General features: G+C 38.3%; 1 protein-coding gene across 2 annotated transcripts in view; it reads right to left on the reverse strand.

Annotated features, from left to right (window-relative positions):
• Positions 1–1,297: 1,297 nt before the first annotated feature.
• Positions 1,298–16,103, reverse strand: part of LOC143852585 (putative glycosyltransferase At5g25310) — a 44,440-nt gene continuing 29,634 nt past the window's right edge. The window contains exons 1-5 of one of the 2 annotated variants that reach the window (XM_077362042.1): positions 7,898–8,033; positions 4,959–6,309; positions 4,698–4,828; positions 3,231–3,579; positions 1,298–2,477 (exon numbers count right to left, since the gene is read on the reverse strand). In XM_077362042.1, the coding sequence (XP_077218157.1) occupies positions 1,809–2,477; positions 3,231–3,579; positions 4,698–4,828; positions 4,959–5,888 (2,079 nt within the window). In that variant the 5' untranslated portion in view covers positions 5,889–6,309; positions 7,898–8,033 and the 3' untranslated portion in view covers positions 1,298–1,808. Of the gene's footprint in view, positions 2,478–3,230; positions 3,580–4,697; positions 4,829–4,958; positions 6,310–7,897; positions 8,034–16,103 lie in introns of those variants that run through there. The other variant, XM_077362032.1, reaches the window with a different exon arrangement.

The following is a 16,103-nucleotide window of genomic DNA, read 5'->3' on the forward strand; positions in this document are numbered from 1 at the left end:
TGTTAGATCCAGAAGTTGATCATTAACGTTGACCCCCGATTGTGACTCCCCTAGTCATCTTCTTTTGATAACGAGCATGTCTGTTCATCATGGGACCATGGTTTTAAATTTCGACCGGGAGACCGACACGGAAAGCACCCAAAACTGAAACTGTCATTTATTTCGGCCGAAATTTCATAATTTTGGTAGAAATTTCTGTTTTTCCGAAATTTGACTCAAAAAATCTGTTTTTTAAATATTAATTTAATATTGCACCGAGATTTTCGACTGAAATTTAATATTAATATTGCACCGAGATTTCGACCGAAATTTCAAAATTACAGGGTCGAAATTTCGAAATTTCAGGGTCCGAAACCGGTACCGAAACCGAAATTTTAAATCTTGCATGGGACCATGATCATGTGTGTCCTAACATGGGGATACAAGATCAACGGTCTCGATTGCATATACACATCACCATGTTAGATTCAAAAGTTGATCAATAACGTCGACCCCGATTGTGACTCCCCTAGTCATCTTCTTTTTTATAATGACACCTCTCTTTTTACTTTTTACTTTTCTATTTAGTTAAAATACTGTTACAATTTCAAAAAAAGAAGAAGAAGGCAATTAACAACCAATTAAAAAAAAAGGAGTGCTATTATCAAAATTTCCCTACTCAATGATTTTTTTTATAATATAAATTAATATTTTTCTTGGGACATCAACATCCACTTATACAGAAAAATGCCATTACCTTTATTTCCTAAACCACCCTTATTTAAAACAAAACAAAATGGGGCCACGGTTGGGTTTCCATATATTTTAGGCCATGTCTGGCAGCCAGGAATTTTTTTTTCATGATAAATTACCATCTTCAAGTGGTGAGAGAGGGTTGGGGCACATGAGAGGAGAGAGAGGGCATGATTGAGATGGAGTGAGAAATGGCTAAAAATCAGGAAAAAGCTGAGTAGAGTTTTTGTTTCTTGGAATTTTTTTAGTGGAAAAATCCGCTTATACAGAAAAATTCCATGAATTTATTTGTTTTTTGACGCAAAATGGGTGTAAAACAAATTCCACGCCCATTTTTAAGTGGAAAAATGGTCATAAAATTTGTTTCACCTATTTTACGTCAAAAGAAACGGAGTTTAATTAAATCATGACTTGGTGTTACTAATGTGAAGCTTGAAGTAGTAATAAACAGAGGAGTTTGCTCGAGGTTATGCTTTATATTTCATTATGTCATTCCTGTCATTCCAGCTTCATTTAACCATGGCATTCCATAACAAAGTCACACTTTTTTTTAAACCAAGAAGTGTACACTAAGGCCCCGGAGCAGACCCGAAAATTTTATTAACACTTAAAGAGAGGTACAATAGTCTTGAGAAACCCACCAAAATGGGACTCAAGGCTTAATATAAAACAGTTCCATAGTTTTTTAAAAAAAATCTAAGGTAAAACTATCATCCTCAAATTGGGTAAGGCCAATCTATCACATCAGCTCACGACTCTTGTAGTCTTGTACTAACAAAAATCACACCATGTCTTGCAATGATCTTCAACAACAAGAAAGCGAGACAATATTATACAAACAAGCAATGTAGTACAAAACCAACTAAAGGACCTTGCATCTTTCACTTCCATTTATTTTTCCACATTCAGGAGGAAGAGATGGTTATTAAGCACTGAGCTTGATGCCTACTTGACTGTCCATTGAAGGCTTAAGGATGAGAAAGTGACACAATGAAAAGCTTTATATCTGATGTTCTTCTCTTAAACCTTCCCTTTTCCATCTCTACCAATGACCAAATCAAAAACTTCCACCACCCTTATTTGATTTTCATTTGAAACAATCTATTGAACCAAACTGAGTGTAGTGTCATGTGAAAAACATCATACTTCACAGGCTTAGAATGCCAGAGAAAATGCTGTTGCACTTTCTTCACTGCCAGTTGCATGGAAAGATATTTCTTCTCTGGGATAGATAAGAGTATGTCCTTCAAATTTCGAACGTCTTTCTCAGCAATAAAGACAGAAAATGCTTCCCAATTCAACACTTCAAAGAAAGGAGGCACAAAATTGTCTGATATCAATACAGGAACGCATTCGTAGAAGATAGCTTCCACTACTCGTGGGCTGTTGACTTCGTAGCCCCTCGGGCATAGACAGTACTTGCTGGTCTTCATATATTGGATATAAGTCATTTTACTCTTGACCCCAACGGGCATTGGGCCGAGGATTTTCATGTCGGGATCTTTGTTCTCCCAGTGGCGTAGGAGGATTGGACGGAACCTTCCATGCATGTTTCCAGCATAGAATGCAAGAGTAGGCCTCTTAGAAGGGGAACTACCTCCAAGATCTCTGAGAGGGTTCTTGGCTGCTCGCACGTATGTTTCTGGAAGCGACACATCTTTGCCTATCCTGAAGCCTTCGTGGATATCACAGTTGCAGAGGGCTCTGATTGAACGGTTCAGATTGTGCCTTGTTTCGGCAGGAGCCTGTGAAAGAACCGTTGATGCCAAATTCGATACAATTTAGAATTAAATACAACTCAAAAGTGCAAGAAAAAGTTCACATGTCATGCTTTAAATGAAATTGTAGCTCAAAGCTTAGATGGTTCTAATTAGAAAATGTGCATGATTTTGTGTTCAGCACACAAAAGATCGGTTAGTTGCTTTACTCCTTCATGAAGAACTAACTGAATCTACTAACATTCAAGGACACCAGTTCCGGTCACTAGAATGAAACATTTTTGCAGTTTCTGTTGGGGGTTTCACGCAAAAGCAAAAAAATCCCACATCGGAAAAGTGAATGGGCATATAAGGACTTGGGCACCCTCCCATTAACAGCTAGCTTTTGAGGATGAGTTCTACCCGGGTCCCAACAGTTTCATCTGTGAAAATCCATTTAAACACCTTCAGTAGTTACGTTTCAACATGATCTTTACTGTGATGCCCCAACCCCACTGCGTAAATACTGTCCTGTTCTAGTTTTCCCACCCTCCCCGGTTTTGTTTTCCAGCAGCACTAACTGTGCCCAACCACTCTGCAGGGCCCGCCCCTTGGAGATGCTGAAAACTCGTCTACACAAGGAGAGGGAGAATCCACATATATAGCCCAGAAACTTTTCCCCCCTTTCCGATGTGGGATCTCACATTGAATGAATTGAAAATGATGTGAACTTGAGAGCTGAAATTTCAAAACTCATATGCCTACTACAGGAAATTCATTCTAAAAGCAAAAAAAAGATACCCAGTCATGGCAAGCAACTAGAAAATGATCTTCTCCACCAGTTCTGTTCCAGAAACGATATTTTGCAGCAATCTTATCTATGTGATTCTTCAAATAGTCCACTAGAGTATGCCGATTGTGTGATCCGGGTACATACAAAGCGAACTGTAGCATGCGCGTACTAAGGGGTATATAAAACAAGTGAGCTTTTCTAGGGTCCCTCGCAACAAAATGCTTGTTTCCCTCCATCAGTTTCATAAACCATCCCTCAGATGCATAAATTCCCTTGAGTACTGGCTGATGGAATATGGGCTTCTCTCCATCCTTGTAGACATACACCTTGAGTATTCGTTCCATCAATTCATAGCTCCTGCAATGTGATGTCAGAAATTTCTGAGTAGGATGTTATGCACAAGAGCAAACTCAACAATGCTAATTACAATTTTGAGACTAGTGGAAGATTTCTATTCACAAGAGCAAACTCATTCCATGTTAGTAGGCGTTACCATTTATAATAATTAATAATGGAAAGAGTTTTGGAACAACATGTCCCAAACTTTTTTGTTGTCTCATTGTTCTTTCCAAACAGTTAAAATGTGTCATCATACATAATTCAGAACTTCCTGTTGTTCGGCAAGAATTCATCACAAAAATTTCAAGCCACTTCATACATCCAATACAAAGCACACTCTTTGACACCGTTTCTACAGCAATTTCTCAAAGTATTTCTTGCACAAAATTTCCCCCTTTCTACTACCATTCCTATAGAAATTCCTCAAAATGTTTAATTTCCCGTTTTTACTACAGCTGTTTGTTCTTTCTTATGTATTTTGATGTTTTAATGTAACCGCAAATATTGCCTATTTTTTAATTGTCATGGTGCTTAACACATGAAAAAGCACCCTTTGAAATTTCATGGTGCAAAAGTGGCTAGACTCTCCAGAAATTAAAACTATCTTCAACCATTACAAACTACCATCTTATTACTAACAACCAATAGATTGGTGCTAAGAATTGAATCGCACATCAAGATTCAGATGCCTTACTATAAACCATCTCAAATACAAATCCAGAGCAGGCGAAGACACCATATGATCTTCAATCAAGATACCATAGGCCAACTACACATTTTCATAAAGTCATTTTTGCCCTGCTTCTATGAAGAATGATTTTTTTTTTCAAAGCTCTTTTTTCCAGGTAGCCCTTTCCACAGGCGGCTCTGATTTTTATCAATTGGCCCAAACTTAGCAATTTTTGAGCTTCTATGACGAATGATTGATTAGGATTATGAAGCAACTCAGGGCCAGGATCAATTTACCAAAATCTTGAATGAAAATGGCGTTATCTGGAACTGCCTGCAAGCTCACACATAATAATGAAATGGGTCACATTGGATGAGAAACCTGAGGTCAGTATGAACTATGGGTAAATTAAATTATTTAATACAGTAAAAGATTATATTTTCATGCTAATTTCAATATTCATTACCTTTTAAACATGGAAATGTTCCGGAAAACAGGTGCATACAGTGCCCGATGATTTGTTATAATAGGAGCATTCTCAATCTGTAACTTCGCAGATAAGATCTCCTGGTCGCGTTGCGAAGACCAACGCGGTTTCTGCAGTGCAATAAATAAATAAATCAATATGTAAGATATAAGGGGAAAAAAGGTCAATACAACTCTTCACAAAAAATCAATTGAAAAGGTTCTGACCAGTCAATTAAAGTTCCAAAGTTCAAATCCATACCATTGAATAGGGGGAAATGCGACTTCGAAGCAATAAATGGTTCATCTCAGATATCAATACTGGCGGCGGGCGCCACTTCTTTTTCTTCTTTGATTGATTACTTAGCGCTGTAGAATTATCAGTCGAATTGGCCAATACATTTTGCAATAGCCCCAAACTTTCAACATTGGAGAGCATTTTGTTTGCTTGCTTATCTGTTGAATATGTATTGGTAGCAACAGATATAGCAGGATCACTTGAATTTGCATCCAGATTTCCTAACATGGTCCCATTTGTACCGGAAAGCGTTGAGGATAATGAAACTTGAGGCAGTGCAAAATCATTATTGGAGCTTCTAACCTTCTCTGTTGAAATGTTGCCCGATTTTCTAAGAGTGTCTAATGCAATACTATTGACGGGTTCTTTAACCATATCTCGTGGAAGGTGTTTTCCTAGGTCTCTATCCTTTTCTTGTGTAGAACCATTATCTGAATCAAGGTCATTTTCTAACGACACCTCACTATTCCACTCCGCAACTCTCTCAAATGGGAATTCATTAGCCAATTCTCTCTCTCCATCCAGGTCAAACTCATCATCTAGGTCTCCATCCTTTTCTAATGCAATGTCATCCTCTGGGTGTTCCTCATTTTCTTTGGTCTCATTATCAACCCCAGTTTCTTTCCCTATGTCAAAAGACTCAGTTTTATTTTTCATTCGAAGAACTACAAATGAGTCTATAGGGTTCTCTGAGCCACTTAAATGGGGAAGCTTGCCAACCCTCACCATCTTGACGACCGGATCCTTAGCAGGAATCAGAGACGACAAAACATTTCTATAGGGTAGTGTGAAAGACTGAAATAGTAATATAGCACATGCTATCATCCCTGTCACCAGAACCAATCTCTTGGTTTCAATTTGGCACAGCCTTTTACCCAAAAAAACAGAGCCCATGGCACCAAAAAAAAAGTCTACCAACTCAAGTAGAATTTTTGAAACACTTAGGGGCCGTTTGCATATGCGGATTTTAGAATCAGGGATTTCTTCAAAATTGTAGCTAAGAGACAAGAGAAGAAGTGGACCAGCCGTCGTTTTTTACTCGTTTTTTACTTTTCGCCCTTCTTTTCATCAGCAAGAGAGTAGCTGATCCTCCCATATTTCCAGGTTTTAGAAATCTTAGGATGCAAGAGAGATTTTTAAAACCTGAATTTCTCACTTAAAATCCAAGAAACACTGTCAGGATAGCATACAGCAGCTTGATCATGAACCCTCTTTTACACTGTTTTCAAACTAAAAACCTGGATTCTAAAATCCGCGTATCCAAAGGGCCCCTTAAGTATCCAGATTTCTAGCTGTTTCGGCCCTGCAAAATTAACTGAAACCAAAACATCAATCAGAAAAAAGGAAACCCAGAATCATCCCTAATAAAAAAGTTACAGGTTTACTTCATTCAATACTTAAAAGTGCTGACCAAAACTAAAACAAGGCATTTCCAACAATAATTTCAGAACAGCCATGTGCATATTCTAAGTAGACTACATGAGGAATAAGAAGGGAGAAATGTACAAAAAAAACAGTTCTATTTTACTAAAAACACAAAAAAAGAACAGATCCTAACAGTACTTTCAGTAATCCTAAACACATAAAAGTTATAAAACACCAGGAAATCACATTTTCTAATAAGAGATCCAACAAATGCAATTAAATTGACGGAAAAAACAGCTTAATTTCAAGAAAATAGCATTTCACCCACACTAAATAAACCTAGAACGAAGCATTTCAAAACAGAATTTTAGGAAATCAAAACATGCTATGACTTATACACCAGAGAAACTAATTAAATATGCAGACTCATTTATGTGGCTTAACTTTAAGGTTCAGATTCAGTGCAAGCAAATTGCATTTTGGGTGCAATTTGTGTGTAAATTATATTTATTATATGAAAGTCTTAAATAAGGCATCTATAATAGTAATCACAGGAATAATAAGCACGCAAAAACCAAGAAGGGAAAAAAAAATCCTTACCCATCTTCTCAACAGAGAAGCTAAGACCTACAGGACAACAGAATAAACAGAACAGCCTGATATTAAGCAAAGTAGCAAACACTCTTCCATGTAACCCTAATGAGATGGACAAAGAACAGCTCAATTTCTAGAAAATTAACATTCCATTCATTAGATACAACCTAAATTAAAGCATTTCTGAAACTAGAAAGATCAAAATTCTGAACCAAGAAGCCAGGAACTAAATCTACAATGAAAATAAGAACATATTCAGTTACTCACACCAATATAACAACGCCTAAAAATAAAGCATTTATGGAAGAAATTTCAAGACCCTTATCATGAAATAAACCCTACAAGATCAAAATCTTCTTGATAACAAACTGACAACTAAAGCTGATGTAATGAGAAAAGAGCAGCTGAATTTCACAGTAGTAATGTTTAATCCATCAAACAAAAACCAAAAAAAGAAGTAAAATGAAAGGCCCTTCCGGACACTGAAGATCAAAATCTTCTTGGTGGCAAAACTGACAACTAAAAATGTTATAATGAGAGAAAAAAAGCAGGTGAATTTCACTGTAGTAATGTTTAACCCATCAAACAAAACCCACAAAAAAGAAGAAGAAAATGAAACGCCCTTCCAGACACTGTAGTAACACTAGAAGATCAAAATCTTCTTGGTGGCAAAACTGACAACTAAAAATGTTATAATGAGGAAAAAAAAAAGCAGCTGAATTTCACAGTAGTAATGTATAACCCATCAAACAAAACCCACAAAAAGAAAAAATGGCCTTCAAGACACTGAAGTAACCCTAGAAGATCCAGAACTAAAAAGTCATTGAATTGAACAAAATGAAGCAAATTAAGAAAAATGTGATCGAAATGTTAGATTTTGGGCTTCTATTTTCATTGAATTGGGAGAAAGCTTGAGAGAGAATTATTTATTAAACTAAAAGTACCTGGGTTTGGAAATCGCCATGGTTGAAGACTTGAAGAATAAAAAAGCTTAAGCTAACGACAGCACGTTATGTTTTTTGCTTTTTTGGCCGACACTGATTTCAGCTGTAATGTAGTAACTACTAACTAGTAAGTAAGTAGAGGTGGCAACAAGCCAACAAGCATGTAAACGCTCTTCCACTATTTGAATATACACCCTTGCTTGACTGAAAAATAATTCAAATGCCACTGTCACTTTTTAAATTACTAACGTTCCCCTCTCCGTACGGATAATGTTTTAAATGCATATGGGCCCTGATGACTCGTACGAAGAGATGCCCACGAGTTTAATGATATATTCGTCCCCTTTTCTTCCCCTGCCTACCCCCCATCTAGTGTAAAACGAGGAGTCATACATACACTAGAAGGGAGTGGCTCACTAAAGAAGAGGGGGCAAATATATCGCTACGCTATTATTGGAGTGCTACTGGTTCGAGGACAAGGAATTTCGAATAGCAAAGTCAGTAACTTTTATCTGTCTGGTTGCCGGAATTTTTTTGGTTCTTGGGATTTTTATGGAACAAAAAACTTCCTGAGAGACTGGTGGGAAAAAAAACTCCCTGGAAGTATCACGGTAAAATAAATATTCCATGTTTGGTTGACCAGACTATGGTGGGAAAAAAAAACTTTGTTTGGTTGCTTGAACTGTTAGGAAGAAAAAAATTCTTCTACAAGCTTATTTTTGGTTCCTGGGAGTTTTTTTTTTCCTTCCTGGGGTTTCGTGTGGGGTTATTTTGGTTCCTGGGATTATTTTGGGCCCAGCAACCAAACGTGAGTTTCTTGCGGAAATTCCACAAACGTGAGTATTTTTTTTAACAAAACATATGTAAAATGATTGTAAATTATCATTCACAATGCACCTTAATGAGTCCCTTCATAAGGTTATCTTCAAAGAAAACTCAAAAAGTTGGAGGGGAACCACCCCCCTCATAAACCTCCAGGCTACTAGAAGACCAGACCGGCCGAGAAATGACAACAAGGTCGATCTTCCTGAAAAGCTAAAGCCAGAGGACTTTCATGACCTAGTTAGGTATTTTTATGCCAATTTCGATTTTTCTCATGGAGGAGTAATTATGAACACCCATCTTCAAGGAGACAAATTTGGGTTAAATTTGAAGGATTTATGTGCTTGGCTTGATGTACAGAATGATGGGTTAAGGATTTTCTTTTGGAAAAATGATGAGATGGAAAAACACTTTTCAAGGACGGATGTTTATAAAACCTTAGGAACTGTCCCTCCTCCTCAAGAAATCTTAACATCAGTGCGGGTCTAATGAATCATGCAGCTCGAATCATCGACAAGATTGTAGCCTACAACATCAGTCCTAGGGCAGAAATTTTTGATGTAGTAAAACCCTTTGAAGCCCTCATATTCCATTGCATTATGAAAAAGATCAAGCTAAACCTAGGGTTCATTATGATGAGTTATATGGATGAGGCGATCAAGAGAGGACAAGGTGGTCTTCCCTATGGGATCCAAATTTCTAAGCTCCTGAGACATAAAAAGATCAACTTGACAAATGCATTCTCTGAAAACCCTGATCCGGTGCTCAACCATACCACCCTTACTCTTATGAGAATCCCAATACCTGGTGGAGGTAGTCCTAGTGCGGTAGCACAAGATGAGATAGATGAGGCTATGGAGGAAGCTGAACGAGTGGCCCTGATGCAGGAGTATAGTAGAGCACTTGAGCGATCACAGGCTCAGCAGCGTCAGGCTCCTGCCGCTAGCTCATAAGGGGATTTCGCCAGAGATATCACATTCTTGAGGACTGGCTTAGATACTATCACGACTAGACTTGAGACCCTCACGACTAGTTTAGACACTCTTTCCACTAGCTTTGTGACTGGTGAGAGCCAGAGAGCCTCTGATCATGAGAAACTTATGGAGCTTATGGCGAGGCAGCATAGGGAGATGATGCAAACTTTTCAGAGGAGTCAGGTCACCAGATACTACACTTCCAAGACTCCACCTCGTAATGAGCATCAACCTCCACCTCACGACTGATCGATGACCAGCACCTTCTTTGCAGCAGACGCACTGGAGTTTGCCTTATCATGATTGCTGCTTGATCATCATCTTTTGTTCAGTTTTTCTCTTGCCCAATATGGGCTTTTGGACTATGTTTGTATTTTCTTTTCTTCAGTTGATGGTTATGCCCGATGTGGGCTTTTATTTTGGTCTGTACATGCCGAGTATGGGCTTTTATAACTGTTGTGGATGTTGCCCTAGATGGGCTTGTGGATATTGTGGTTGTACGCCTAGTGTGGGCTTGAGATTTTGTTTATGGATGTATGGATGGTGCCCATAGGGGCTTTATGCTTTATGATTTATTTTGGTTCATATCTCAGAGTGCATGCTTGTATCTATTGTGGTGAAGATGAGTTCTTGTTCCTCACATCCATTTATATACCTCTGATGATTGTTTGACAGGATGTGAAGATGGTGTGTCTCTTCCATTCTCTATTCATGTATATGGAGCCTCATTTTGCCATATCTATATATACATGATCTTTCTTTTTGCCATGGATGTGTACTCTTTTGTTGTTCATTATTTTGTATCCATGTGTTTATTAGACTCTGCTCTATTCTTTATTATTGTGTTTTGTCTAATAATCATCCATTCATGTAGTTATCCTATGAATGGAGCAAATGGTGGTTACATTCAAATCATGGGTTCTATGTGCCTTGAACTATTACAGTTAGACTAGATGCACATAGTCAGGGGAAGCTTTCACTTACAAATGTATAATCATATAGGGTCAAACAACTTAAACTCAAAAGTTATTTTATAGTTTTGAGCATGTTCATGCTCAGGAAGAGACTTGTCTGCCCTATGAAAAGAAAACCCCCATATGAAGCAACTTGTGAACCCAAATGGTTATATCATAGATATGAGCATATTCTTGCTCAGGTAGAAATTCACTTGCTTTAAAAGTTGTTAATGAAGCCCAAGTGTTTAAATCATTCACCTTTTTCAACCATTCTATCTTGTCATGCCCTATCACATAGGTTTCACCTAGGGCCACTCACAAATAGAAAGGGGGGGGGAGCTAAAAAGTTATATATTCACATTTATATAGATCAGTGTGATATGCTCACAAGATCTTTTGCCCCCATAGATGCACTTAACTTTCAAATTCTTATAGATCGAAAAAAAAATGCTTATCATGCATTTCACTTTTGTTTTCTCTTTGATAAGCATTACTAGAGCTTGAATGGTATATCATATACAAGGCACATAGCTTAGATAAGCTATTATTCACCTTGACACCCCACTTGCACTCCTACAAGTCATATCCCTTCCTTTTTGCTGTTGCCAAAAGGGGGAGAATTTTGGAAATTGATTAGGTAGTCCTATTGTATATGCACCACTTGCTTTACATTCAAATATTTTATTTGTGCATATAATGAGGGGGAGCTATGCTCTATTTTTTATTTCATATCATGCTTATTCATTTATTTGTTTGATATCTCCTTCCTCCCTAATCAATTTGTTTGCCATCATAAAAAAGGGGGAGAATGTAAGCCCAAGGGTTCCCATGGGTTAATCATTCACCTTACCCTCTTGTTTTGATGCTAGAAAACTAAATTGATTAGCATTTATGGACTAATATGTTGCTTTGAGGTGTTGTATTGTATACATGATCTTCATGTCATAATCACCATTACACAACTCTTCTCAACACATAGCTTGTGGATCAAGAAAGCAAGGAACCAAGAGCTTGCACCTACATCGGAGTCATCACCATTTGGAGATGATCAAGTTAAGAGGCTCAAGACAAAGATCCCTCAAACTACCTAGCAAGTGTCAAGAAGAAGCTTGAAGTTGAACAAGCCATTGATGGCACCTCATGCACCTTCCAACATGCATTGAAGATTGGAGGAGTCACAAGAGCCAAGACAAAGTTCAAGATGCTTATTCAAGCCGAAGAAGTGCAAGGAAGTGCAAAGAGCAAAGACATTCCAAGAAGACTCAATGGTATACACTTTAGAATGTAGTTTGGAGTCCTCTTGATTTTATTTTTCCATTCACTTTTAATAGGTTTTCAAATGGTTTTCATACCTAAGTTTTTATATCTTTGAAAATCATACACACACCCAAATATGTGTTTGAAAACCTAGGACCTAAGCCTAAAGACCAAAGCCCAGGATTGTAAAGTTAAAAATGAAATTTTACTCAGGGCCGGTCGACTGGGCTATGCCGGGCGACCGCGGGATGAAACCTAGAAATCCAGAGCATCTCGAAATTTATCAGGCCGGTCGACCGGGGTGATCCGGGCGACCGCGGAAATAGTTCTGTCAAAACAGAACCATTCCAGGTTGGTCTTGGAGGGCGACCGCCATTGGTCCGGTCAATCGTGATAGTGTTTTTGAGTCAAATTTTTATTCAAACAGATTGCCCTCGTCGGGCGACCGCCATAGGGCCGGTCGACCGAGCCGGTATGAAATTTGAAACTCAAATAGAGAGCACGATAAGGGCGGACGACCGCTGTGCCTCGGTTGAAAGCCGCGGCTAGGAAAACTAGCTGTTGGGGCTTGCGCAGGTTGACTTTTTCAACCCTGTATTTTACAGTTTTACCCCCAAACGGTCATATTTCCTAGTGGGCTATATATACACTATCAAAACGTTTCTAAACAACCTTTTGCAATATCAAATCCTATCTTCTTGAACCCAAACTTTTATATGAAAGGTTAAACCTCTTTGAACTTGAATTTTTACATTCTATCAAGAGTAACTCCATAGGCTTTACATTTATATCTATTTCTTAGAGAGTTTGTGAGCTTTGAAAGTTTGTAATCAGCCTATTCTAAAAGGCATTGAGAGTTATTTCATTTTATTTCTTTATTTGTATCCAAGGGTCTCCGATTCGGCCCGTGAACAAAGGTGAATTATGTAAGAGGGTGTGATCCCTCGGCAAGGCTTCGTGCAGAAAGGGTGAGATCCCTTTGAAGGAATTGGTGTACGGCTTTGACATTCGCCCGTTGAAGAATCTCATGTTTTAGTGGAGATCTCAAGGAGGTAAAACTTGAAAGAGTAGAGTAGGTCTTGTGATAGACCGAACCACTATAAAATCGTGTGCCTTGTGGATTGCTTCTTCTCCTTCTCTCATATGCACTTTGGTGATTGGTAATCTCTACCCTTTACTTGTATCTATGTTTTATTGAACAAGGGTTAGAGTATATAAAATCAAAAGTAACATCTAAACCCTAGCTTTCAGTACCTTGATTACTTGAACAAGGGTTAGACCATATTTGCTTAATTAGTAGATTAAATGAATAATTCATTTAATTAAGTACAGAAATTTTAATTAACCAATTCACCCCCCCTCCTCTTGGGTTGCCACACCCGTATTTCAAAGACCCAACCAAGATCCAATAGAGTTTCACATTTAATAGGAAGGTACAGAAGTTGTAAATAAAAGTGTACGCAATTGAGTTTGGAAACCGAAGCACGTAGTACGAAATTGTGTACCTCAATGTTCTCTTCGAACTCTTCTGGACTCAAGATCGATCACCTAATATCACAATCATTCCATTATTATCAATAGGGAACCAGCAAATAGGAACCAAAACACAAATACCCAATTCCCGGGACCAAACGGGAGACGACGGTAATCCAAACTAAGATCCCGGAGAAGTCCTAAGGAAGGTCGACTTAATAGCCTTCATCTCTATAGATACGTGGGAATCTGATTCATTGATTTGATTGAACCTAGGGGGTAGCGTGCTACTTCAAAGCTTGCTCCCGGCAATCCAAACTAGGATCCCTCAAATTATTTTGAAATTTTCTTCATTATAAAGTTCTCAAACATTTTATATATCATTTTTAATAGAAAGTATGTGCTTCCGGCATGTCCGTTGAGTACAAGAGCATCGAAAACGGACGAGAAACGAAGAAGTTATGATTTTTCGAAGTTGGGCTGTCTACAAGAAATATTGCTGGAAAATCGCTCGATCCAGTTGGTTTGTACTTCAGAACCCTGATGTCCGGGCGTCCGAAGCTGCGGGATTGAGTTTTCTCCTGAGGCCGCGAATTTGCAGATTTTGCCTGATTTCTCCAAAACTTTAACAGATCATAACTTTTTCGTTTGGACTCCAAATCACGCGTGGTCGGATCCGATGGACTCCTTGCGACGAAGAGAATCCACCAAACCAATTTCACACTCCGAATCGATACGAATACTTATTGAAAAATAATTTAAACTTTTAGGTCAAAATCTCCCAAAATCTAAATTTCTATTGACACAATGACTTGATCTTGAGTTCGTTGGGGATTCAAAACAAGGCGAACCCTACGGAGTCAGAAATCAAACACGGAGTTCATCATTGAACGAAATCAAAACCCAAATGACATCTCTTGTTACTCTAATCCTTGTTTTAGGGTCTTCAAATACGATCATCTAAGAACGTAGTTCTTACCTTGATTCACATTTTCTGATCCCAAAGCTTGATCTTCTTCTCCTTCCACATGGATATCCTCTCCTTGGGCCGAACAAAATGTTTTAGGGTTGTTTAAGTTCCCTCAAAACACACTTAAGATGTATTTATAGGCTTTCTCAAAGAAGCCCTAATCTAAAATTACTCCTTAAGGCAAAAACGCCGCTCACTTATGAGGGGGACGAATATTATAGTTAGGGGTATTTTCTGGTATTTACATTCTACCCCCCTCCTTTAAGGAATTTCGTCCTCAAAATTCACACAAAATCACTTTTCTCTTCAATTCCTAAGCTGAGTTGTAACACATATTTTCGGGTATTTACATCCCCCCTAAGGAATTTCGTCCACGGAATCCACACAAAAGTCGATTTTCTCTTGAACAATTCATAAGCTGAGTTGTAACACACAAAACGGTACACTTTATTTTTGTTCTTGCTATACAGTAAGTGTTAGGAAATAATCCTAACAGTGGATATGGCTGTTGCAAGATCGACGATCAAGATCATTTGGTGTGAAAAGGTATAAACGTTTGAAAAAAAGAGACGTTTGGGGAGAGGGATCGGTGCAATGAGGAGTCGTATCTCTTCCCACAAACGCTTATAAAAGGGAACTCTTGGGTCCTATTTGCTCACAACAAATTCGTTTCAATCTTTGAGAATCCACGCTTGAAGAGAAAGAAACCGGTCCCCATCACCGACAGTTGTGTAGCGAAGAGAAACTCAGAGAAAAAGAAAAACCCAATTCATAGCTTCCGGTATGATTTTTTTTTCTCATTTCAATTCAATCCTTATTGTTCTGTAATTTTCTCAATGTTGAATCACCAAGATCTGTTGCCGGTGTTCATATTGATCATGAGCACTCACATGTGGTATCAGAGCCACGGTTCTAGCGAGAAAACGGCGAGAAAATCCGATTGAAAATCTTATTTTTTGGGATTTTTTTGACATCGCCGGAAAACGGCGTGCCGCCGGAAAATGGTTGCTCCGACCGGTGATTTTCCGGCATGGATGTGAAGTTCGTCGAGAGACGAGTCCAATGCAACAAACGGTGCCTAAATCCAATGTCAAATGAACCCAGAAATTGAAATTGAAATTTGTTATTTTTTTTGGATTTTCTGGAATTTATAACTGCTGTTGGAGAAGATGATGAATAGTGATGGGCCGATGGGCCGCGCAGGTCCGTTAAGGATCCATCAAGGATCCATGATTTTTTGAAAGGCCCAGTTAACAGATAAGGCCCATAAAACCTGTCTGGGCCCAGCAGACCCAACCCAAACCGGCCCAGTGACCATTTTTGGGCCATTTCTGCCATTTTTGGGGTTTTGGGTCTGGCTAATATTGGTTCTAGGGGTTTGGAACCCTTCTGAACCCATTTTTGGAGTCAGTTTTTACATTTGAGCACTGTATTATATGGTTACAGTGTAAATTCAACAAAATTTGGTTTTATTTGTTTGATTTTGAGTCAAATGTTTTTGGGTTTTGGGCCAGGTAAATCCGGATTTAGGGGATTTCTACCCCTCTGAACCCAAATTTGATGTCTGTTTTGGCTTCCGTTACAATGTAAACTTTTGAACATTTTTTTTATTTTTATTTTTTTTTAAAAGGTGGGTTTTGTGTTTGGTTTAAATCTCAAACACTAAATGAATGAACAAAGAATTGTGATTCCGACTGGGAAACGAAATCGCTTAGGATTAGTGGTTTAAATAAAGAACAGTGTCGCATATAGTG

Source organism: Tasmannia lanceolata, unplaced genomic scaffold (assembly GCF_043159265.1).
Source record: "Tasmannia lanceolata isolate RefF3 unplaced genomic scaffold, GAP_Taslan_0.1 ptg000003l, whole genome shotgun sequence".
NCBI lineage: Eukaryota > Viridiplantae > Streptophyta > Magnoliopsida > Canellales > Winteraceae > Tasmannia > Tasmannia lanceolata.